Source organism: Bufo gargarizans, chromosome 9 (genome assembly GCF_014858855.1).
Source record: "Bufo gargarizans isolate SCDJY-AF-19 chromosome 9, ASM1485885v1, whole genome shotgun sequence".
Taxonomy (NCBI): domain Eukaryota; kingdom Metazoa; phylum Chordata; class Amphibia; order Anura; family Bufonidae; genus Bufo; species Bufo gargarizans.
Window position 1 is genome coordinate 151408226 of NC_058088.1, and position 25801 is coordinate 151434026.

General features: G+C 42.5%; 1 protein-coding gene across 2 annotated transcripts in view; it reads right to left on the reverse strand.

Moving 5' to 3' along the window:
• Positions 1–25333, reverse strand: part of LOC122946268 (coagulation factor VIII-like) — a 528859-nt gene extending 503526 nt beyond the window's left edge. For both annotated transcript variants that reach the window (XM_044305770.1, XM_044305769.1), the window contains exon 1: positions 25135–25333. In XM_044305770.1, the coding sequence (XP_044161705.1) occupies positions 25135–25268 (134 nt within the window). In that variant the 5' untranslated portion in view covers positions 25269–25333. The remainder of the gene's footprint in view (positions 1–25134) is intronic.
• Positions 25334–25801: the final 468 nt, after the last annotated feature.

Genomic DNA, 25801 nt, shown 5'->3' on the forward strand with positions numbered 1-25801 from the left:
GAAGAGGGGTAAAGTAAATCATACCCTTTACTGTTCCTCCGTATTATAATATATATACTTTGCCAACAATAACGGATATATGAAATAATAATATCGGGAAAGTCTGCATCTAACTTCAAGTGAATTAGAAACCTGCCAGGAGAGTCGCTCCCTCTTTAAAAGGCGGCTGTTCTAACACTTGAAAACCCGGTGAATACAGGACTCAATACTGCTGTATCCACACCAGCAGCTATTCTACAGTGTTTCAGTATATGAAGACTACCTATATGGTATATGTTTCACAGTTTTTAAGAACACTTGTATGCTAACCAAATACTTTTTTGTTGTGCACAACATATTTTATTTTATTTTATTTTATTCAACTGAGCACTTTTTCAAGTTTCTATTTTTTGCACGGCTTTTTGATTTATAATATATTGGATCTTTTATGCAAATATAGTGCACACCTTTCAAGAACACCACTACCTGACAGAAGTGAATCAACAAATACGGTTCGGCCTAAGTGACTTTATATTCCAGGACCTATTGAACGAACTCTTTGAACATTCTGGACACTAGTCCCAATCCTAGGGACACCTAGATTTTGTCCAACATCATTCATTGGAATATATACCTTTATCCAATAGACTCTATACCAAATAACACCTCGAGTTGTCACTCCATCCTACTATAAATACAAACCGGATTCCAAAAAAGTTGGGACACTATACAAATCGTGAATAAATATTGAATGCAATGATGTGGAGGTGCCAACTTCTAATATTTTTTTCAGAATAGAACATAAATCACGGAACAAAAGTTTAAACTGAGAAAATGTACCATTTTAAGGGAAAAATATGTTGAATCAGAATTTCATGGTGTCAACAAATCCCCAAAAGGTTGGGATAAGGTCATTTTCACCACTGTGTGGCATCTCCCCTTCTTCTTACAACACTCAACAGACGTCTGGGGACTGAGGAGACCAGTTTCTCAAGTTTAGAAATAAGAATGCTCTCCAATTCTTGTCTAATACAGGCCTCTAACTGTTCAATCGTCTTGGGCCTTCTTTGTTGCACCTTCCTCTTTATGATGCGCCAAATGTTCTCTATAGGTGAAAGATCTGGACTGCAGACTCCCCATTTCAGTACCCGGATCCTTCTCCTACGCAGCCATGATGTTGTGATTGATGCAGAATGTGGTCTGGCATTATCTTGTTGAAAAATGCAGGGTCTTCCCTGAAAGAGATGACGTCTGGATGAGAGCATATGTTGTTCTAGAACCTGAATATATTTTTCTGCATTGATGGTGCCTTTCCAGACATGCAAGCTGCCCATGCCACACGCACTCATGCAACCCCATACCATCAGAGATGCAGGCTTCTGAACTGAGCGTTGATAACAACTTGGGTTGTCCTTGTCCTCTTTGGTCCGGATGACATGGCGTCCCAGATTTCCAAAAAGAACTTCGAATCATGACTCGTCTGACCACAGAACAGTCTTTTATTTATTTTTTAATTTTTTTTTTAACTCTTTTATTAAGTAATATCGTAGATACAGAAATATAGCATCGTGTAAATGGAGATGACAACAGATCGCCACCATAATACATCTGTCCAGCATAATACAACAGATCGCCACCATAATACATCTGTCCAGCATAATACAATTGTATCATCAGTGAGCATTACATCAATAAAGGGGGTGGGGGGGGGAAACAACTGGTCACATGTTTGTAGCTATATGAGGCAAAAGCATACAGATGATTTAATCTATAGCAATAAGGCTAGAGTCTAGAGTGTTGAGGCTAGAATCATGATCTGAGGCGGGTTAGGCGGAATTTCTCCAGCAGCTGCGGGTCAGAAAACTAGGATGGAAGCTTGTGTGGTCAGCTGTCACGCAGAGTACTTCATCTGACTACACACAAGAGGGGGCGTACCATAAGAGCTTTAGGGATTATATCCCCTGAAGGACTTCCATTCCTTCCACACTTTTTCAAAGTTATGGTGAGAACGCTCTTCCCAGGAGGATATCTCCTCGAGTCTATAAATCTGGTCAATCTTGAGGAACCATTGTTCTGTTGTGCTTTTTCATAAGTTTAAACAGTTATATTTACTTATTTTAGTTATAATGGGTGTTCATTGCCTTTAAGAGCAATGTTGATTTATATTCACTGTTATGGATTTTCATGTAGGCAGAAGTAAGTCCATGAGAAGATTACTGTGCCGTTCAAAAGCTACTGTTATTGTAACAATATATTATACATTTAGAAAGTTAGAAGATACACCGCACCTGCAGATTCTGAGGCTTCGTTGTTTTTCCTATCTGAACATGAATTCCACAGTGTGAGAATGGTCTAGATGTTCCTCAAAGTATATATTCATGTATCAAAGTTTGTCCCTCAGCCCTGAGACAAGGCCCCAGATGTCAGAGGTGTGAAGTATTGAAAATATCAGGCATGTATGAGTTAACCCTTAATGGTATGATGCTTATTGCTTATACAACAGTGCCACCTAGATATAAGTGGTTAATACTACATCAGTAGCAAAATTGCATTCTGGGTAGTATTATGACGCCATGCTCCTTATCCATGCACACACCCCTCCAACAATGATTGGAAAGTTCCAAACTCGGAGGGCGTGTTCATCTGATAAGTTTTGGGTTAAGAAACCAGTTAAAAAAAAAAAAAAGAAAGGAAGGAGAAAAGGAAAATAAAAGAGAAACAAACATTTGGATTATAGATCTCTGGAGAATCATTTGGATTATCGGGAAAAACTCTTGAGAACTGGCTGCCCCAAGACTCTGCACATCACTTGACCCTTGGGTAATGTATATTTTGTTCTTATGTAGTATTGATCTAAATTAATTGGCTTGATACTTAGCCAGATACCCGCTCATTTGCGGACTTGTAACGTTAGTTGCTACATCGGTATTTTCTCAGATTTCAGTTACGATGCATATAACTGAAAAAAGGGGATAATATTGGAGAAACTCTTTGTTGGGAATCTTTGTATTCCATAGTTTGATATCAAGCCAATAATTTATAAGTTTTGTTGCAATACTACCATTATCTGAAAGATTGGTCATCATTTTTGGGCGGAGCAAGGGCTTGTACCTGTCATCTTCTTGATTGAGTTTTCCGCATAATCCATTGATTGTATATCTCTCACAGATTTAAAGGGACTCTGTCACCAGTTTCTAACCCCCCCTTTTAAAACTATTGTTCTCTCCATGGTGCCCTTGTCATTACAAAGCTGTTGTTATAAGATAACTCCGCCGTGCAGTTTTGATAAAAATCGCTTTTATCTAACCTGTCAATCTTCTGGATAAGGTGCCCAGGGCGTTTCTGAAGGTCTGAATCTGCCGCTCTCCGCCGCCGCCGTTGGTGCCCAGCTCCTCCCATGATCCTTTCAGCGCCACCTCGATGTAATGAAATCCGCCTCCGGCTCTCCTCAGTGCCCCTCCTCCTTTTCAAAGATCCCGCGCGTGTGCACAGGCCTGTGCCTGATGCGCCCGTGCAGACTTTTAGATTCTGCCTCGTTGAGCGAAGTGCGCATGCGCGCTAACGCGCGCGAATGCGCTAACGCGCGCTTCGCTCAACGAGGCAGAATCTAAAAGTCCGCACGGGCGCATCAGGCACAGGCCTGTGCGCACGCGCGGGATCTTTGAAAAGGAGGAGGGGGCACTGAGGAGAGCCGGAGGCGGATTTCATTACATCGAGGTGGCGCTGAAAGGATCATGGGAGGAGCTGGGCACCAACGGCGGCGGCGGAGAGCGGCAGATTCAGACCTTCAGAAACGCCCTGGGCACCTTATCCAGAAGATTGACAGGTTAGATAAAAGCGATTTTTATCAAAACTACACGGCGGATTTATCTTATAACAACAGCTTTGTAATGACAAGGGCACCATGGAGAGAACAATAGTTTTAAAAGGGGGGGTTAGAAACTGGTGACAGAGTCCCTTTAAAGCTGTATTGCATAATATTCTTGTGTTGGTTGAGTAGTGTTTTGTTGGTATCATATAGTGGTGAATTCTGGGTACTGCATATCATTGTATATTATTGAAATTTAGGTTGAGTCATTTTTGTTTGTATTGTAACCTATTATATAATAAACCATTTATATTTTTGCATAGACGCTTGTACCCTGTTTTACTGATTGCACAAAATAATCAGGTTCTCGATTGAACTCTTTGAGATGTTTATGTCCATCTAACGGGTCAATATAGTTTGCATAATTTTTCTTTTGACCCGATCATTTTTTAAAAATATTTATATAAAGCATTTGCTTTATATACCCGACAGTTCCCAGGATGGGAGTTCCGGAGAGAGCCGCATAGTTGGGATCAAAAGCTTGGCCGCACTTAATAGGTATTTGAATAGCTTTAAATTGGGTGTGTGAAGGGCCTTGGGAAAGAGATTTAGAAGGGCAATGTCGGGAGAAGCAGGGTATTTGGTTTCACAGATCTGGTTACCTTGCCTGAAAATATTTTCCCACCAGGGAAGAATTTTAGGGCAACTCCACCAAATATGAATGTATGTACCCCTATCTAACGAGCACCTCCAGCACACGTCCAAAGCAGAAGCACAGGCACGTTTTATCAGGGGTTTTGTACCACCTTGAAATTATTTTGTAACTATTCTCTTGGATCTTCACGCATCTGGAAGCAGATATCTCTGGGAGATATAGATTCTCTACAGTCTTCCATTTTGCCACACTCCATTTTAAATGATCCCTGGCCCAGTGAAAACGCCTGAGCTTGTGGATCTTGCTTAGAAATGGCTTCTTCTTTGCACTGTAGAGTTTCAGCTGGCAACGGCGGATGGCACGGTGGATTGTGTTGACTGACAATGGTTTCTGGAAGTATTCCTGAGCCCATTCTGTGATTTCCTTTACAGTAGCATTCCTGTTTGTGGTGCAGTGTCGTTTAAAGGGACACTGACAGGGCCAATAAGCATATTGAGGTATATATATGGCAGTACAGGTCTTATAATGGGTATTACAATCATATAAGTATCCCCCCTGTCCACATTATACATACAGTAAACTTAAGTTTTATAACCTGCTCCAACGGTCTTCAATCTGCCCAAGGGGCGGCGTTTCACCTCTCTTGCGCCCAGCCAGCCTCCCCCAACTGCCGCTTTGAAGCGCCGCCCAGCTCATGAATATTCAGTTTGCTGGGCGGCTTCTGCGGTCCCCGCTCTGAAGCGCTGCGCTTAACAGTGCCCGGCGCATGCGCCGGATCTTGTGAAGTCCGGTACAGTAAGCGCCGCCCAGCTCATCAATATTCACTTTGCTGGGCGGCGCTTACTGTCCCCGACTTCACAAGATCTGGCGCATGCGCAGGGCACTGTTCAGCGCAGCGCTTCAGAGCGGGGACCGTAGAAGCTGCCCAGCAAACTGAATATTCATGGGCCTGGAGATCACGGGCATCCAGTATGGTTTTACGGCCTTGACCCTTACGCACAGAGATTGTTCCAGATTCTCTGAATCTTCGGATGATGTTATGCACAGTTTATGATGATAGATGCAAAGTCTTTGCAATTTTTCGCTGGGTAACACCTTTCTGATATTGCTCCACTATCTTTCTGCGCAACATTGTGGGAATTGGTGATCCTCTACCCATCTTGGCTTCTGAGAGACACTGCCACTCTGAGAAGCTCTTTTTATACCCAATCATGTTGCCAATTGACCTAATTAGTGTTAATTGGTCTTCCAGCTCTTCGTTATGCTCAAATTTACTTTTTCCAGCCTCTTATTGCTACTTGTCCCAACTTTTTGGGGATTTGTTGACACCGTGAAATTTTGAATCAACGTATTTTTCCTTTAAAATGATACATTTACTCGGATTAAACGTTTGATCTGTCATCTATGTTCTATTACAAATAAAATATTGACATTTGCCATCTCCACATCATTGCATTCAGTTTTTATTCACGATTTGTATAGTGTCCCAACTTTTTTGGAATCCAGTTTGTATATTTATATATCTTTTATATATTTTTATCTCATCATTCTTTATTTTAATCATTTTTTTCGTATTATTTTTTAATGATCTATACCTAAACAGATAATATCTCAATTAAATATTTTAACTAATAACATTAAATAATTTTAATTTGAACCAAATGCGAGTGTGCCATCACAATTCTTTTTTCTAATGAAAGAGCGCACTCCATTTACATTGTCTTCAACTGATTCCACGTAGATTTCTACAGAACTTGTCCTGTTTCACGCTGAGACAAGTAGTGTCCCCCTGAAAGAGTGGAGAGGGTGTCAGGAGTAAGTTTGTGTTGACGTCACTGTGTAACATCCCAGACTATGTCACTAAACTCTGTCTCCCTGCTACAACATGTCAGGTGTACATGTATTGTCATCTTGTGTAATCTAACATTGCATTTTCCATTATATGTATTTTCTATGCCTGTTTCATATAATTGCTGTGATTTCCATGTACACCAGCAGGTGGCAGCAATGTGTTTAGTTCAGTTTAGCACATCTAGACTGAAATAGTACATTCCAATCTAGCTCCTTCCCTCTTTGAGGAGGTGTGGAATGTTCCCACTTCCTGCCTCATGGGTAGGAAAGAAAGTTCTAGTTAGTGTACCAGTCCCCCTGCTTGGGGAAGGCTGTGTTAGTAGGAGCTCCCAGAAAAAGGGATCCCAAGACAGGATCAAGCCTCGGCTGAGGCCAAGATAACTCTTCCCAGCCTGAGCCATCAGCCTCAGCTGGTTGACAAGAACGGCAGCCATCTCCAGCCTCCAGGAAGAAGCATTCCCTGTGAGCCAAGCTGTGAGTACTTATCCAGAGTCCAGGAGAAGTCAAATTCCTCCTCAGCTAGTCAGGCCCATACCAAGCAGAAGACAGACAGAGCAGAAGATAAATACCTGCCAGATTCTCCAGGCATATAGTATAGAAAGCAGAAGAGATATTAATCCCTGCCATACATTGCCTATACCTCCTGGGACCTAAAGACTACTGCTGTAACTTGTATGGATTTAAAGCTGCCATTCAGTAAAGACAAGTTGGATTATATCTCCTGTCTGGATCTCTATCATTCCTCAATTACTCCTACTAGCAACACTCATTTTATTGCAGATGAGCCAGGATCCAGGAGTCCAGCCGTACCCAGGTAGGAGACACCGTTGACACAATACCTACTACACAGAGACATTATCCCCCTCTAGCATTCCTCACCTGGTACGTGAGTTATTATATCTTAAAGGGCCCTGAGACTATAACCTGCGCACATTGCAATTGGCGTCACAAACTAAAGACTATTAATATTGCGCCATTGTGCATTGGTCCCAATCCGGCTTACTGCAACTGTTTATTTTGCCCTTCTTCTCATCCGTCATAAGAACAACCCCCAAAAACGGATCCTGTCTTTTGAGCATCCCCCTTCACATGGTCAGCATTTGCTCAGTAATCCATTAGTATTGCTAAGGCCAAAAAAACAAAACAGGAGTGGATCCAAAACAAAGATGACACGTGAATGGAATATTTGCATATCTTCTGTGTTTTGTTCCCACTTCTGCTTTTCGCTTCCAAATTATGATCCAATCCTAATGCAAAATAGGGATCATGTTATACAGGCCTTATGGCTGCTCTAAAGACAGGATATGTTGTGTTTCTCATTCTGTCCTTCTGACAGATCAGAAGAGTAAAATAAATGGTAATGTCAACAAAGCCATACAGGGACAATAGCGGCCCAGTGACAAAGTGGTGAGGTGGCAACAACATGAGGAGTCAACACAGTGGCCCAGTGACAGAGTAGTGAGGTAGCAACAGCATGAGGAGTCAACACATTTGCCAAGTCACAGAGTGGTGAGGTGGGGGGCAAAAACAGTGGCAGTTACAGCACACGATGGTGGGTGGCAGTATGAGCATAATGTAGCTGGTATTTGGCATCACATGATGAATGGAAGTACTTTTATGTATGAAATAAACACACCCTAAAACTGGTTGTATCAGACTGCATTTTCATCCCAAAAGAAAGGATGAATGGGTGTACTTTTAATATACAGTTGCAAGAAAAAGTATGTGAACCCTTTGGAATTATATGAATTTCTGCACAAATTGGTCATAAAATGTGATCTGATCTTCATCTAAGTCACAACAATAGACAATCACAGTCTGATTAAACTAATAACACACAAAGAATTCAATGTTACCATGTTTTTATTGAACACACCATGTAAACATTCACAGTGCAGGTGGAAAAAGTATATAAACCCTTGGATTTAATAACTGTTTGAACCTCCTTTGGCAGCAATAACTTAAACTAAACGTTTCCTGTAGTTTCAGATCAGACGTGCACAACGGTCAGGAGTAATTCTTGACCATTCCCCTTTACAGAACTGTTTCAGTTCAGCAATATTCTTGAGATGTCTGGTGTGAATCGTTGTCTTGAGGTCATGTCACAGCCTCTCAATCGGGTTGAGGTCAGGACTCTGACTGGCCCACTCCAGAAGGTATATTTTCTTCTGTTTAAGCCACTCTGTTGTTGATTTACTTCTATGCTTTGGGTCGTTGTCCTGTTGCAACACCCATTTTCTATTGAGCTTCAGCTGGTGGACAGATGGCCTTAAGTTCTCCTGCAAAATGTCTTGATAAACTTGGGCATTCATTTTTCCTTTGATGATAGCAATCCGTCCAGGCCCTGACGCAGCAAAGCAGCCTCAAACCATGATGCCCCCACCACCATACTTCACAGTTGGGATGAGGTTTTGATGTTGGTGTGCTGTGCCTCTTTTTCTCCACACATAGTGTTGTGTGTTTCTTCCAAACAACTCAACTTTGGCTTCATCTGTCCACAGAATATTTTGCCATTACTGCTGTGGAACATCCAGGTGCTCTTTTGCAAACTGTAAATGTGCAGCAATGTTTTTTTTGGACAGCAGTGGCTTCCTCTGTGGTATCCTCACATGAAATCCATTCTTGTTTAGTATATGGATGTTTAGTACAGGGATGTTAGCATATGCCAAAGACTTTTGTAAGTCTTTAACCGACACTCTAGGATTCTTCTTCACCTCATTGAGCAGTCTGCGCAGTGCTCTTGGAGTCATCTTTACAGGAAGGCCACTCCTAGGGAGAGTAGCAGCAGTGCTGAACTTTCTTTATTTATACACAATTTGTCTTACCGTGGACTGATGAACAGCAAGGCTTTTGAAGATACTTTTATAACCCTTTCCAGCTTTATGCAAGTCAACAATTCCTAATCGTAGGTCTTCTGAGAGCTCTTTTGTGTGAGGCATCATTCACATCAGGCAATGCTTCTTGTGAAAAGCAAACCCAGAACTGGTGTGTGGTTTTTATAGGACAGGGCAGTTGTAACCAGGCTCAGACTGGCCCACAAGGGTACAGGGGAATCCCCTAGGGAGCCCCTAAGCAAGGTGGGCCCCTAGTCTCCCATCCCCTGCACAAGTGGCACATAACACATTAGACTTACTGTACTACATACATATATTCAATGTACAGCACCTCAGCCAGCCTATGTTCATATAAAAAACTTGTTAGATTATTTATTATGACGCGGTGAGTGGCTTATTACGCTTTGGCCAAAATGTACACCAATGCCTTATTCAACATCCAGCATAAAGGTAGGGCAGAGTGCTGGTTGCAGTGTGCGATTGCATTTTGTGTTTAACTTACATTTATTACATTTATATCTCTATTTCGCCATAGCAATCTGCACCTGCTAGGGGTTGTGCGGGCTGAAATTTTCCAGATTATTTATTATATTTGAATGTATCCGTACTGTGGGCCCCCAAAATAAATTTTACTGGTGGGCTCTAGGTACCCCAGTCCGACACTGGCTGTAACCAACATCTCCAATCTCATCTCATTGATTGGTCTCCAGTTGGCTGACACCTCACTCTAATTAGATCTTGGAGATGTCATTAGTCTAGGGGGTTCACATACTTTTTCCACCTGCACTGTGAATGTTTGCATGGTGTGTTCAATAAAAACCTGGTAACATTTAATTCTTTGTGTGTTATTAGTTAAAGCAGACTGTGATTGTTTATTATTGTGACTTAGATGAAGATCAGATCACATTTTATGACCAATTTGTGCAGAAATCCATATCATTCCAAAGGGTTCACATACTTTTTCTTGCAAATGTATTTAAAATAAACACACCCCAAATGTAACGGGGTGCCGAAGGTGCACTTTGTCTCCCATCAGCCGCAGACCTGCTGCTTAGCTTCCGGAGCAAGGATCTGTGTTTGACCTCGTTCCCACGGCGGCTTTGCTAGCTGGGAGGCTCCCTGCTCTTAGGTCTGCCATGACCCTCACCCCCCACTATAAATACAGGGCCTGCTGGCCACAGGTTGCCTGTTAATTTAGGTTCCTGGCAGTTGTTAGATACCTGTGTACTTACCTGATCCTGTTCCCTGACGATCCTTTGCCTACTCCTCCTGTACTGCGCATCCTTCCTGGTATATGGACCTCGGATTCCATCTGACTATTCTTTGCAGACTCCATTGGTACTTCTCGTCTCTCCTGGTATTTATGACCCCGGCTTCTCCTGACCTTTCTTTGCTTATCCCTTTGTACTGTGTTGTCCTCTTGGTTTTGACTTGGTCCGTTGACTATCCGTTATTTGTCTTGTCTGTCCTTCCCGCATGTATCCTAAGTTAGGGACTGCTGTCCAGTTGTCCCCTGTCATCAGGACTTGTGAGGGAAGTAGGCAGGGCCAGGGGTGAGGGTGGAGCACAGTGGTCACTATCCTCCCCCCTGTGTGTGTGTTTACGTGACCGTTACAGATTAACAGGCCCAATAACCACTGTATAATGAATCCTCTGGTGACCCTGACTGACCATGTCTCTAATCTGACGCAGATGGTGCAGGAGCTAGGGGAAAAACTCTGTTCTTTTGAGTTAGGGCAAGGTTCTTCCACTCCTCAGGCCTCCAGTCCACATTTTGAGCCCCAGATTAAGCTCCCAGAACCCTTTTATGGAGACCAGAAGAAGTTTCTCTCTTTTACGGAGGGTTGCAGACTTTACTTCCGTTTGCGCCCCGTGTCCTCTGGCCCCGAGAGTCAACGTGCAGTATAATTTCCCGACTACAGGATGATCCCCAGGACTGGGCGTTCTCTTTACCTGCTGGCGCCAGTTGTTTAACTTCTGTGGAGGGGTTCTTTTCAGGCCCTGGGTATCCTCTATGATGAACCAGACAGGGCTCTAGTAGCCGAGATGGCTCTAAAGGCACTGGTTCAGAGCAATCTACCTGCGGAGGATTATTGCACCCAATTCAGAAGGTGGTGTGTCCCCTCAGGATGGAACGAACCAGCCCTGAAGAGTCAGTTCAGGTCAGGTCGATCTGATAATTTAAAGGATCTTCTGGTCAGTTATCAACTTCCAGAGACCTTAGAAGAGATGATGACCCTTTTTGTCCGACGGGTTAGAGAGAGACGACAGGAACGACAGTTTTCTTCCCAGATGGTGGTCCAGCCATAGGCCTATCGCAGAGACAACGCTGAGGCCTCCACCGAGGGACCCATGCAGGTTGGCATGACCCAAGGGAATCTTCACCGCAGGCGTGGAGAATGCTTTTACTGTGGAAATCCTGACCATTGCATCAACCAGTGTCCTAAGAAGGTCCTCTCTGTCAAGTCTCCTAAGGCAAGGCAACCTAAAGACCAGGTACACACAGATTTTTTTAACTGCTTTTGGTACCCATTACGATTTCTCTGGGGGTAGATAAATCGCCGGGTAAGGCCTTTATTGATTCTGGCTCAGCGGCCAGCTTTATTGACTCTTAGTACGCTGTAAGATTGGGTATTCCAATGTTTGCTTTACCAACTCCTATCCATGTCATGGCTATTGATGCTACTCCTCTCATTGGTGGTACGGTGAGCTCATGTACCTCAGAGATTTCTCTAACCGTGGGTGTGTGTCACTCAGAGAGATGTTCTTTTTTAGTCCTGGAGAACCTACCGGTTGAGGTGGTACTAGGGTTGCCTTGGCTCTGACTACATGACCCCACTATAGATTGGTCCAATGGGGAGTTGGTGAGATGGGGGCCTAAGTGTGACTAGTGCTTGTCCGTGGTACAGGCTTGGGTCTCAGTAAAGTATGATACTTTACCCACTGTTGTTAGGGAATATTCTGATGTATTCTCATCACCAACCCCCATAGACCTTATGATTGTACTATAGAGCTAGTAGAGAGGGCCAAGTTTCCTAAGGGGCGAATTTATAATCTTTCTAAGCCCGAACGCAAGGCCATGGAAGATTATATTAAGGAGAGCCTTGGTAAAGGGCATATTCTGTCTCTCCAATGGGGGGCGGGGTTTTTCTTCGTTAAGAAAAAAGATGGTGGTCTTAGGCCATGTATCGATTACCGGAGATTAAAATCACTATCGAGAATACATACTCCCTCCGATTGGTTCCGGATTTATTTAACCAGGTTCTATGGGCAACCTGGTTTTCCAAGATTGACCGAAAAGGGGCATATAATCTAATCCGAATCAAGGAGGGAGACGAATAGAAGAGAGCGTTCAATACTCCGGCAGGACACTTTCAATATCAGGTGATGCCTTTTGGACTCAGCAATGCCCCAGCTGTGTTCCAAAACTTTATGAATGACATTCTTAGGGAGTTCTTAGGTACATTTGTTATTGTCTATCTTGACAACATTTTGATATTCTCTCCTGACTTCGAATCACATGTGTCTCATGTTAAACAAGTATTAGAGGTGTTGAGGGAGAATCAGCTATCCAGTAAGCAAGAGAAATGTGTCTTTTGGTGTACAGGAGATTCTGTTTCTAGGGCATGTTCTGACTCCTCACGCCTTCAAGATGGATCGTGGTAAGGTACTAGCAATTAAGGAATGGGTAAGACCTTTATCCTTAAAGGCCTTACAACGGTTCTTAGGTTTCGCCAATTACTATCGTAAATTTATTATGAATTTTTCTGTAATTGCTAAACCGTTGACCAACCTTACTAAGAAAGGGGCGGATTTGGAGAATTGGTCTACTGAGGCCATTTCTTCATTTGAAAAATTATAAAAGGCATTCAGTAGCACTCCGATTCTGATCCAGCCTGATCAGGAGAGACCTTTTATTGTGGAGGTGGATACGTCCAAGGACGGCGCAGGAGCAGTCCTTTCACAAGGTCCTGCTAGCCTCACTAACCTGAGACCATGTGCCTTCTTCTCCATGAAATTCTTTCCTACAGAGAGAAACTACGACATAGGGAATAGGGAGCTGCTGGCCATTAAATGGGCATTTGAGGAGTGGAGGCATTTTCTGGAGGGGGCAAGGCACTGTCCATAAAAACCTAATGTTTCTCGAGTCTGCTAAAAGGTTGAATCCCCATCAAGCCAGATGGGCTCTGTTTTTTACTTGTTTTGATTTTTCCATTACGTTTAGGCTGGGAAGTAAAAATGTGAAGGCGGAAGCATTATCTCGGAGCTTCCATGCTTTTCAACCTACTGAGGTACCACCTGAATCCATCCTACCAGCAAAAATCTTCATAGCAGCTCTAACCCAGGATATCTCGGCTCGCATTAGGTCTGAACAACATCTGGCACCTGTATCCACCCCAACAGATAAGTTGTTTGTTCCCGTACAATTTTGTCTCCAGCTATTGGGTGAGTGTCGCGATTCTGCCTTTTGTGGACATCCGGGTGTTGAGGGCACTAAGGATCTGGTTTCTAGATCTTATTGGTGGCCCACTCTAACTAGGGATGTCAAGTCCTACATGTCAGCCTGTGAGGTTTGTGCCAGGTCCAAGACACCTAGGACTCGCTCTGCTGGTAACCTACGATCCCTAACCATTCCCAGTAGACCCTGGTCCCATATCTCGATGGACTTTATAACTGACCTAATGCCGGCGGAGGGTAAGACTGTGGTTTGGGTAGTGGTCGATAGGTTTAGCAAGATGGTCCATTTCATTCCCCTGTCTAAACTCCCAAATGCCAAAACCCTAGCGTCTATTTTTGTGAAAGAAATTGTTCGATTGCATGGTATCCCAGAAAATATTGTTTCTGACAGGGGTGTGCAGTTTGTGTCCAAATTCTGGAGGGCCTTATGTCAAAAATGTCAAATTTATTGTCTTCTTCCTCTGCCTACCACCCTGAGAGTAATGGGCAGACTGAACGCCTTAATCAGTCTGTGAAACAATTCTTGAGGTTGTATGTTGCTGATGACCAGCAATTATGGGTTAAATTTCTTCCATTGGCTGAATTTGCTTTGAACAACCGTGTCAATTCTTCTGCTGGGGTTTCACCTTTCTTTTGTAACCATGGTTTCCATCCCCGTTTTCATTCTGGGTCATCCGTCTCCTCCTCTAACCCTGAGGCGGATAGGCTCTCCTCTGAACTGTGCACAGTTTGGGCCCGGGTTCAATCGAACTTAGAAAAGGCTCAAAGTTCTCAGAAATTCAAGGCCGATAGGAGACGTTCAAGGGGGGTGAATTTTCAGGTTGGGGATAAGGTATGGTTGTCCTCCAAGAAGCTCTCTCTTAAGGTAGATTCAAAAAAGTTTGCTCCTCATTTTATTGGACCATATAAGATCCCGGAGGTGATTAACCCGGTATCATTTAGGTTGGAGCTGCCCGAGTCATTCCACATTTATAATGTGTTCCATAAATCTCTACTTAAAAAATATTTTGAACCGGTAGTACCATTGAAAGCCTCGCCTCTGCCGGTTCTTGTTAATTATGCTGTTGAGTATGTGGTGTCTAAAATAGTTGATGTCAGGAAGGTGCGTAATTCCTTGCAGTACCTGGTTCAATGGAAGGTGTATGGACCTGAAGAGAGATCTTGGGTACCTGCCAGGGAGGTTCATGCTCCTAGACTTGTTTGAAAATTTCATTTAGAACACTCTGAAAGGCCATCGCCTGAAGTCTTGGGTCCGGTGGCCCCTAGTAAAAGGGGGGGGTACTGTAGCGGGGTGCCGAAGGCGCACTTGGTCTCCCATCAGCCACAGACCTGCTGCTTAGCTTCGGGATCGAGGATCTGTGTTTGACCTCGTTCCCATGGTGGCTTTGCTAGCTGGGAGGCTCCCTGCTCCTCGGTCTGCCTTGAGCGCCGAGATGATCACTCGGTGCTTGACTGGTCGGTCTGTCGGTCATGTGACGCTGGCCACGTCACATGACCCTCACTCCCCACTATAAATACAGGCAGCCTGCTGGCCGCAGGTTGCCTGTTAGTTTAGGTTCCTGGCGTTTGTTGGATACCTGTATACTTACCTGATCCTGTTCCCTGACGATCATTTGCCTGCTCCTCCTGTACTGTGCATCTCTCTTAGTATTTTGACCCCAGCTTCCACCTGACTATTCTTTGCAGACTCTTTTGGTACTTCTCGACTCTCCTGGTATTTATGACCCCGGCTTCTCCTGACCATTCTTTGCTTATCCCTCTGCGTTGTCCTCTTGGTATTGACCCGGTCCGTTGACTATCCGTTATTTGTCTTGTCTGTCCCCGCATGTATCCTAAGTTAGGGACTGCTGTCCAGTTATCCCTGTCATCAGGACTCGTGAGGCAAGTAGGCAGGACCAGGGGTGAGGGTGGTCCCCCTGTGTGTGTGTACATGACCGTTACACTTACATTTGGGGCCTTTGCTGCATTTGTGACAGTCAAATACAAGCTTTAAATACTGCAGTTATATTCTGGGTTTAAAAAAACACCCATTTTGAGCAAGACCCTACATTTGGGGCCTTTGTTGCATTTCTAAAAGTCGAATACAAGCGTTAGAAAAAGCTGTTATAGTCTGGTTTTAAAAAAACACCCATTTTGTGCAAGACACTACATTTGCGGCCTTTGCTGCATTTTTGACAGTCCAATACAACCAGTCAATACTGCTGCTAAATTGTTTGTTGACAAATTAAAAAATGTTGTGACCGTGAAGTAATTGTATAAAATTTGCCTGTCACACTGTTGTGTGATCTCAAGAAATGTATCCTCTTTATGACACCGACACTGCCTTACTCTCAGTTAACTTAATTGTTGACTAATGGCAGTTACATTGTCGCCTGACATAAACCATCTGTTATCATCAATCACAACCAGGGCATACAGGCAGTATCTAAAATCCTGTCCCAAAAGGGGAACCTTGCAATTGAGCAACTTCAGTTTATATTGGATGGGATCAATTTTGTGCTAAACCATAATTATTTTCAATTTGGGTCCAATTATTATCTACAGACTACAGGCACCGCCATGGGTACCAGGTTCGCTCCGAGCTATTCCAATCTATTTATGGCAGCTTGGGAACAAGACACCATTACCCCAAAGCTTGGAGCGGACCTGGTCCTATGGCGGCGCTATATTGATGACATCTTGTTAGTCTGGAAGGGATCCCATGAATCACTGTTGGAATTTATAGACAACATCAACACCAACGAGTTAAATTTGAAATTCATAGCCAACATAGATCCATTCACAGTGGATTCTTTGGATTTACATATTGAAAAGAAAAATGAAACTTTTATGTCTAGTACATATCAAAAAGATGTGGCCAAAAACAGCTTTATTCTGAATACAAGTTGCCATCTTCTGAGATGGCTCTTGAATGTCCCTTTTAGCCAATTTAGGTGTTTAAGACGAAATTGTACGGCAGAGGAGCAATTTGAGGCAGAAGCACGGAATATGAAAGCACAATTTTTAGTAAAAGAGTATCCTAATAAGTTACTGGAGAATTCAATCCAAAGGGTAAGACAACTGGATAGAGCCCTATTTTTTAAACCCAAAGAAGTATCGACCAGTATACAAGAGCAAGACACTACAGCTAAAATAATTCTTCCATTTAACAAAGATCATAAGATTGTGAGCAGTATTGTCCATAACCATTGGCACCTATTGAAAGATGATAAGGTTTTAGGCCCCATACTTCCGGCACATCCGCCAATAGTCTATACTCGGGCCCCGAATTTGGGACTTCAAGTGGCTCCCACTATAAGAAAACATCAGACAAAATCACTGATAACCCCATGGGCCAATCTAAAAGGTTTCTACAGGTGTGGCTGTTGTCAAAACTGTAAACAGACACACTTCGATAGAAACACTAAACAGATAATGTCAACGTCCAACAACTTTAAATGGGAAATCAAGGAAGTTTTGTCATGTAACAGTAAGTCAGTAATTTATATTATCCAGTGCCCATGCCCAAAACAGTATATTGGCCGTACAAAAAGGGTCTTCAAGACTAGAATATCTGAACATAATAATATTAAAAAACAATCTGAAACGCATCCTTTGTCTAAACATTTTAAATTACATCATGCAGGTGATCCAAGCAATATGAGTTATATAGCTATCCAATCGGTAAAACCAGATTGGAGAGGAGGAGATTTTGTGGCTAAAATGTCAAGACAAGAGTCCAAGAAAATATTTGAATTTGGATCCTTGATGCCTCGGGGTCTCAACTCGGAGATTGAAATTTTTGGGTTCCTGTAGGAGAGATGGGTGGATTTACACGGGGAGTCAATGCCTGGCTGGTTTTCAGCGCATTGACTCCTCCTGCATCCCTTCCCTTCTCTCCCTAATTCTACACTTTAGATATTCCAACATATGACATGGTGTAATAATTTTTAATTGTATTTTATTCGTATTTTACAGGTATATATTTTATATTTCATATTTTGTATATATCTTTTTTGTTGTTGTATATATTTTTTGTTGTGATATACTGATATTGACCATCCACGCAATATACGGTGAAAGCTGTGACTGTGTGATAGCTCAGTTCACAGTCCAGTCCAGATTTTCTACTAAATCCCTTTAATACTCTAACATCTTAATACTATAATGGAGTCAATTCAGTATACGTTATAATTCATTTTGCATATTTTTGGTATGGTTTTGCACATGTATATATATATATAATGTGATAGCAAGATATATGTTGCAATAAATCTGTGAATAACCATTGTTTATATTGTGGAGGTATTGATTGAGGCTGAGCAATCAAACCAGTCCACAATCCAACCCATATTTTATATTGAACCCAGGAGGGTATTTAAAGTCATGTCTTGTGCCTGCATTCAGCATTCTGTGATTATCTACTGAGGAAGGAACTTGTTTCCGAAATGCGTCTAGTGTGTATAGAGACCAAGGCTACTGGTGCGGTTTTTTAAAACAAGCGAGAAGAGGACTTTCTTCAATTTCCAATTTTTCAACCTCTACAAATATTTGAAGACGTCCCAGACCGCTGCAAAGGTTCTGCATTTACCAACTATCCCTAAAGTGGATCAAAAACCTGGGACATCATATTCAATATTACCGCAAACTTAAGGTAGAATCCTGTTGCATCCACTGCCGCTGGCCTGACAGGTTCAGGCAATTACCAGCTCAGCTTAACCAGCTTCCGTGGGTTAGACGGTTTCAGGCGTCTGCGTCATCAACCAGCGATCGACTATCTGGCTGGACACGTGGGACGCTGAGTGAGTGAGACGCTGAGCGAGCGGGTCTGAAGTCTTGCTCTACAAGCAAATAGTAAGTGGAATATAGCCAAACAAGTGCGGTTATGATTTGTTACAGGACATTTGAATAGAGAACCTTTCCTGTGGCAATTACAGCAAAGACGTTTTGCAACTTTTGTTTCAACTATCTGGCAAATTGATACTTATGCCCTGGACATTCAAGCGGTTCAATTCAAGTGAATCTCTCTTGCAGCCTCACTGTAGCTATTTGGTCCTATTTTTAGGAGTACTCCAATCATCTAGGTTTGTGCGTGAGCTCCGCACATATTAACCTATTTGTACACATTTATTCATGTATGTATGCTGATATGATGGCACAAAGCTAGCTAATTTTTAATATTTGATTTAGTGTATTAATAAAACATTTATGCAAAAATACTGTGAGCCAACCTATATTATTACTGATATAAACCATCTGTTAGTTTGGTGGGTGAACGCAAAGAATGAGGAGAGCGTCCAATAAGGGACGTGGCCCCAGCCGTGGTGCTGCTGGTGAAGCTCCTGTTGCAGGGAGAGGATGTGGTCGATCTGTGCCAGCTACACACACAAATGAAACACCTTCCTCAGGTACGCGTAGGCGACAGAACCTTTAGCGTTATTTGGTAGGGCTGAATGCGGCTCTACGTATGGTGAGGCCAGAACAAGTACAGGCTATAGTAGATTGGGTGGCTGACAGCACCTCCAGTTCCTTCACATTGTCTCCCACCCAGTCTCCTGCTGAAAGATCAGAGTTGGCATCTGCAGCCCATGTCCATCAGTCCTTCACCTCACTCCCTTGCAAATCAGCCAAGCAGTCTGAGTCCCAAGTCATGCAGCAGTCTCTTCTGCTTTTTGATAACTCTGCTAGCAGGGTTTCCCAGGGCCATAAACATAGCCCTGCTCCAGAAGTGGAAGAGATGCCCAACCACTTATGTTTCAGGATGAGTACATGGGAGGACCACCACAGCACATCTCGGATGATGACGAAACACAGGTGCCAACTGCTGTGGCTTTCTGCAGTGTGCAGACCGACAAGGAGGGCAGGGGTGAAGACTGGGTGGAAGATGATGTGGAGGACGATGAGGTCCTCGACCCCACATGGAATCAAGGTCATGAGAGTGACCTGTCTAGTTTGGAGGAAGAGGCGGTGGCTGCACAGAGCCACCAGCACAGCAGAAGAGGGAGCAGGGTACAAAAGCATTTTGCTATGAATAAACCCCTGTTCTGCATAGTTGAGAGGGATTGAAAATTTTAAGAATCGTCTGTTCCATTGGTGGGTGACAGTAACCCATTTTTCTGATGAAAAAACCCTGCTCTGCATAGGTGACAGGGACTTCAATTTATAAAATGAGTCTTTAATTGACACGTGCACCCTCCTTTCATTCGATCCTTCCGCTTTAATAACTTGTCCCACATTTCCGCTCGATCACATTGCAGCCATTGACCTCCCTTGGATGTGGTATCCCTTTCTCACGCTACCTCTCTGGCCTGGAACCCCGATTCCCCGTTACACATGATCACCATGGTAAGTGCATAAAAGAACATTGAAAGTTGATAGAGAAGACATCCAATTGGATAGTGGACGTCACGGGGACGTGCGACATGGTGGAGCAGTATGTGTACACACACCTACACGTACTGACTGATGGGTCTGCCCCCTTCAACTTCTGGGTCTCCAAATTGGGCACATAGCCTGAGCTTGCCCTTTACGCCTTGGAGGTGCTGGCATGGCAGGAGGGGGTTATCACAGACAAGCGCTGCCGCCTGTCCACAGCCAATGTGGACAAGCTCACGTTCATTAAAATGAATCAGGCAGGGATCCCACAGGACTTGTCTGTACCTTGTGCAGAATAGACATGTATACAGGCCTTACCCAGACATTGTTGTACTCCAGCGCACTTTCTCTTTGTTTTATTTTTTATATTTCAAAATTTTGGGGGGTATACCCAAATTTGAACAAAAAATAAATGAAATAAAATAAAATAAAAAACAGTGTCGGCTACCTCCTCCTCCTCCACTGCCACTTCCACCTACACCGCCACATCCACCGCCTCCTCAACCTCCTACACCATATGTACCTCCTCCTCCTAGATCAAGATTTTTTTTAACGTATTTTATGTTATTTGAAGTAATTTCCCTTTCCACATTTGTTTTCAGAACACTTGCCATGCTCTTAAACACATTTTGCTGCCATTTGCAGCTCTCTAGCCCTTTCCATTACTTTTTTAGAGCCATTTTAGTGCTCCAAAGTTCGGGGTCAAGTTCGAGTCCCGAACTCAAACTTTTTTGTGATGTTTGGCTGAACCGTTGAACCCGAATATCCAGGTAGTCCGCTCAACTCTATTCTTTAGCACCAAATGCACATCATCAGGTGGTCGAGACAGCAAGGAGTCGGAGTCATAGGCCTCTTTTATCTCTTCAAGCAAGTCCTTATTATGGATTACTCCCACAAAATTTGACTTAGGAACAATGGTCTTGGGCGGAATCGTAGAAGTGGAATCATTGGAAAAGATTCTAGACAGAGCATCTGCCTTGCCGTTACAGGAACCGGGCCTTTACGAGATTACGAAGTTGAATTGACTGAGGAAGAGAATCCAACGAGCTTGGCGAGGCGATAGACATTTGGCAGATCTAACGAATTCCAAATGACAGTGATCAGTCAGAACTATTATTTGCTGTGCGGTTTCTTGAAGATGATATCTCCATTCCTTAAAAGCAGCAATGATAGCTAACAGTTCTTTATTCCCCATATCATAATTCTTCTCAGCAGGGGATAAACGTTGGTAGAAAAAAAGCACATGGATGCAATAATCCCTTCTCTCCGGTTCTCTGAGACAGAATAGCCCCTAAAGCACAGTCTGAAGCATCTACTTCCACAATGAAGGCGAGTTCTGGGTCGGGATGAACTAATAGAGGAGCTGTAGTGAACTTGGACTTTAGGAGACAAAAGGATTTCTGTGCTTGGGGAGACCAGACAAAAGCAATTTTTTATGAAGCGTCTATAAAAATTGGCAAAACCTATGAAACGTTGAACATCTTTTATGCTCCTTGGGGTAGGCCACTCTACTATTGCTTTAATTTTGCTAGAGTCCATGTGTGGGCCATGAGGTGAAATTATATAGCCAAGGAATTGGATCTCAGTCTGGTGACATTTTTCAATCTTAATGTAAAGTTGATTCTTCCTTAGACGTTCCAAAATAAGTCTCATATGTCTTTGACGTTCTTCCATAGATTTAGAGAAGATCAAGATATCGTCCAAATAGATGACTACTAACTGGTCCAGAAGATCTCTGAAGATATCATTGATGAGATGTTGAAAAGTGGCCGGGACATTGCAAAGACCAAAAGGCATAACAAGATATTCAAGATGTCCGTATCGTGATCTAAAAGCTGTCTTCTGGTCCGTATCAGATCTGGAGACGACTGGGTTATAGGCACTTCACAGGCCTAACTTGTTAAAAAATTTTGCATGTCGCACTCTCTCCAAAAGCTCAAGGATAACGATTTTTGATTGTAATTTTAAGTTCTCGGTAGTCAATCCAAGGTCTTAGAGAACTGTCCTTCTTCTTAACAAAGAGAACTGTCCTTCTTCTTAACCCTGGCCGGTGAGTAAGATGGGTGGATAAACCCCTTAGCCCGATTTTCTTCTATGTAGTCCTTGAGGGCTTTTAGTTCAGGGCCTGCCAAAGGAAAGATGTTTCCAAAAGATATAGGTGTACCAGGAAGTAATTCTATAGGACAATCGTAAGGTTGGTGTGGGGGGAGCTTGTCCGCATTTTGTTTATCACAAACGTCCCCAAATTCCTTATATGCAGAGGATAACTCTATTGCCCTATTATCTTGAGCCAGATTTTTCAAGTCTTGTTCAGACTGAGCTGTTGAAAGAACATCCTTGGCTAAGGACCCTTAGCGACCACCATGAAAAGGCAGTGGTTAGCGTTAGTAACATAGTAACATAGTACATAAGGCCGAAAAAAGACATTTGTCCATCCAGTTCGGCCTGTCATCCTGCAAGTTGATCCAGACTTAGGTTGAAGAGGTGGGTTAGGGCAGGGGTAACTATAGTGGTGAGGTTACGGATGGAATTGGGTCAAGGGCATAGGTGGTGAGGAGTGATTTGGGGAATAAGGTGGAAAGCTTTTCTTCAGTAATGGTGGTAAACTGAGTTATGTGGAAAAAACACTGAGAGGTTGTGTGGAGGGGTACTGGGGGTTGTCGCCTGAAGGTGACAAAGTGGGAAAAAGGCACAGCTTCACAGGCAAGCAATGAAATATCTTAGACCATAATAGTTCTGTATTATGGTCTATGAGACAAGCAATCAGAAGATCACAGGTTATAATCCCCTAAGGGGCTAAAAATTATTGGGTAATTTGTAAAGAAAAATGCTACAAATAAAAATAAACAAAGAAAACATACACATAACAGGTATCGCTGCATCTCAAAATGTCTGAACTATTTAAAATATTTTAATAAAGTGTACGCTGTAATGGAAAAAAATAAAACCATGTCATTTGCCATTTTTAGTCACCTTGTACCCAGACAGATCTGTTATGCTTGCCCATAGACCTCTATTATGATAGATCAAAAAGGAATGCCTCTAACGGTTTCCATTTTGAATTCCGTCTTATGAATTCCATTATTTTCCATTATAACCATGTTATAACAGAAAGCAATAACGGAATTCATAACGTTGATGTGAATCTGCGCTAACAGGTTTGGCTTAGGGCATTATTATGGACTTACAAATGCAGGCTTTACTTCTGGCACTCAGCCACACCACAATCCCGGAACACTCCGCAGCTGTCATGGCAGTGGGTGGGGAACCACTGTGTCAACCAACTGGTTTGACTTTGGGTTAAACTTTGGGGCGTTAAAATGTCAGTCCCCTGGTATTCACTTTTTAATCCCTATTCAGGGTTCTGGACTATGCTGTGGGTTAACAATCAGACCATAAATCCTGGGATAGTCCCAGTGTAGTGGGCAGCTGACCAACTGGGTTCGGGGACTCCAATGCAAATGCCGGGAGCTCAGGATATAAAAAAAAACACACACACACACCAAGAACATAGGGAAACTGTAGGTACTGTACAGTCTGAACAGGCATCAAAGCTTGAATGTTGGTTTTAGAGATCCAGACAGCGCACAGTTAACGTAGACACACGAAAAGCAAACGCTATATGTAGTAGCACATTGTTCCATGCGTAAATACACATGCAGACATTGGAAACATGGGTTAACCTGTATTGCATTACTGCTATACTTACAATTCATAAAAAATGGAAGCTCTTTGCACATAGTTTTGTTTAAAATTATGTCGGCCCCATATAACAATTGTAGACACACGAAAGACATGCAGGAAAAGTAGTGATAAGGCACACACAATTCAGGCAGGCTGGGAACTTGACTGAGACAGAGAAAACAGACTGGGTGAACTTAAATAAGACAGAACTGAACTTGGAATTGAAAGTGTAGGAGCACACAGGCAGACTAATACAGAACTTGGCAGGAAATAATGCAGGATAAATTCAGGTAAATTGCAATAACACTAGACTATCAATTACCTTTGCTGATCATCAAGGAACCTAATGCTCAGGCCTGGAGAGAGTGCCTTAAATACACAGGGACTTTCAGCCATTGGCTGGGGAAGTATTTTGGAGCGCGCACACTAGTCATTTAAGAGGCCAGAAGTGTTCGTACACACTCCCTAAGGGAGGAGGAGCATGGAAGCAGCAGCATGGAGAGGATGGCAGTGACCAGAATGCCAGATGACATGGTGAGTGGCATAAGATGTGCACCCGCAGGAGGGATGCAGGCACTGGCCGCAGAGATAACAGATTTGCTGGCTTTGTACATCACTGTACCCAGCTATTTCGGGAATTCCCATAGAAATTAATGGAGCGGCCGCACGCATATCTGACCACCCGCTCTGTTCATTTCAGAGGGCTCTACAGGTTTTGGGGCCCCTGTTCTAATGATCAGTGGGGGTCCCAGCGGTAGGACCAATATAATTTTTATCGCCTATTATTTATATAACTTGATATAACAGAAATAACTTTTTAACAATTTTTTTTTCTGGGTCAACCACAATATAAAAAGTTGCTATTCAACAATTGTAACATTGACAACTGCCTTTTAACGGGGTTATCTGGGATTGTCATATTGATGACCTATTCTGAAGATTTGTCATTAACATGCTAATCCCGGAAAATCCCTTTAATCTAAAAAAAATTCAAATTCAATGACAATCTGTAAAAAAAATATAAAATCTGTGCTGCTGAAGACATTAAAAACATTTATAGTGCAGACATAGTTTGGACCCAATAACAAAATTATGTTCATAGTTAGAAGTAAACGTCAAGTAATGTTAGTAATGTCTGCTGTGCAAAAAATGGAGCTTTTGTGTGGTTCAGTCAGGGCGGCCATATGAAAATCTTTCACTTTCAGGTATTTTATTGTTACTTTTATTTAAATATCATTATTTGCATTGTGTAGCTCCCTGTGAATGGAACTCACTCACTAGAAAAAATTGCAAATCAAGTTCACGTTAAGAAATAAGGGACACCTCACTTAATTTCAGTAATTCACTTATGAATAAAATATTCTGTATAATAATAATTTTGTAAGTAGAAAAGAAATAGCTAAGAGCTTTCCATAATGAATAGAATGCTAAATTGTTGAAATTGAACACATGTAAGGAAAAAAAAGCTTAACACACCAATCATATTCTTGTATTGGTACAGTGACATTTACCTTTGTTCTTCAGAAAACACTGTCCCTTCCCTGTAATTCCACAACTGCTCCACAGCAGCAATGTAAAATATTCTTGTGATGGCCTCGCATGTGTAACAGAAAACTGATAGATGGAGAAAGATGACAGGCCTCATTGTGGGTCCAAGTATTCACAGAAGAATGACTTACTTCTGGATGTGCCCTAATGTTCCTTTCATAAGTAGATGCCCTTCCTAGAAATTTTTGTTCACTGACTTTGAAAAGGAAGGAAATTTCACAGCAGGAAACTGCGGGTGTGACATGAAATAACATTGCACTTTGATGTCTATTGTAGGGAAAGTGACATTGGTTTATTCAAAAAATAAAATTATTTATTACCAATAATAAAAGATTGAAGTTTGAAGTAATGACTTTTCCTATAGATGTTAGGTTAACTATAATGTATATAATTTCAACAGATGTCAGATTGTGTTGCCGCGTTCGTTCTTTTATGTTTTACTAAAAATATGCATCTGTCAAGAGAAGACCCAAAGACCCACCTTTAAAATCAACGTGTTTTTTTTGCATTGTATCTAAAAAAAAAAATTAAACTGTAATGAAGTCTTCCTTAAACCCCCTTTCTGTTTCTGCTGTGTCTGCAGCCTAGAATACAAGGCTGTCCGTGGTAAGTGACCAGCCTATGTAACCA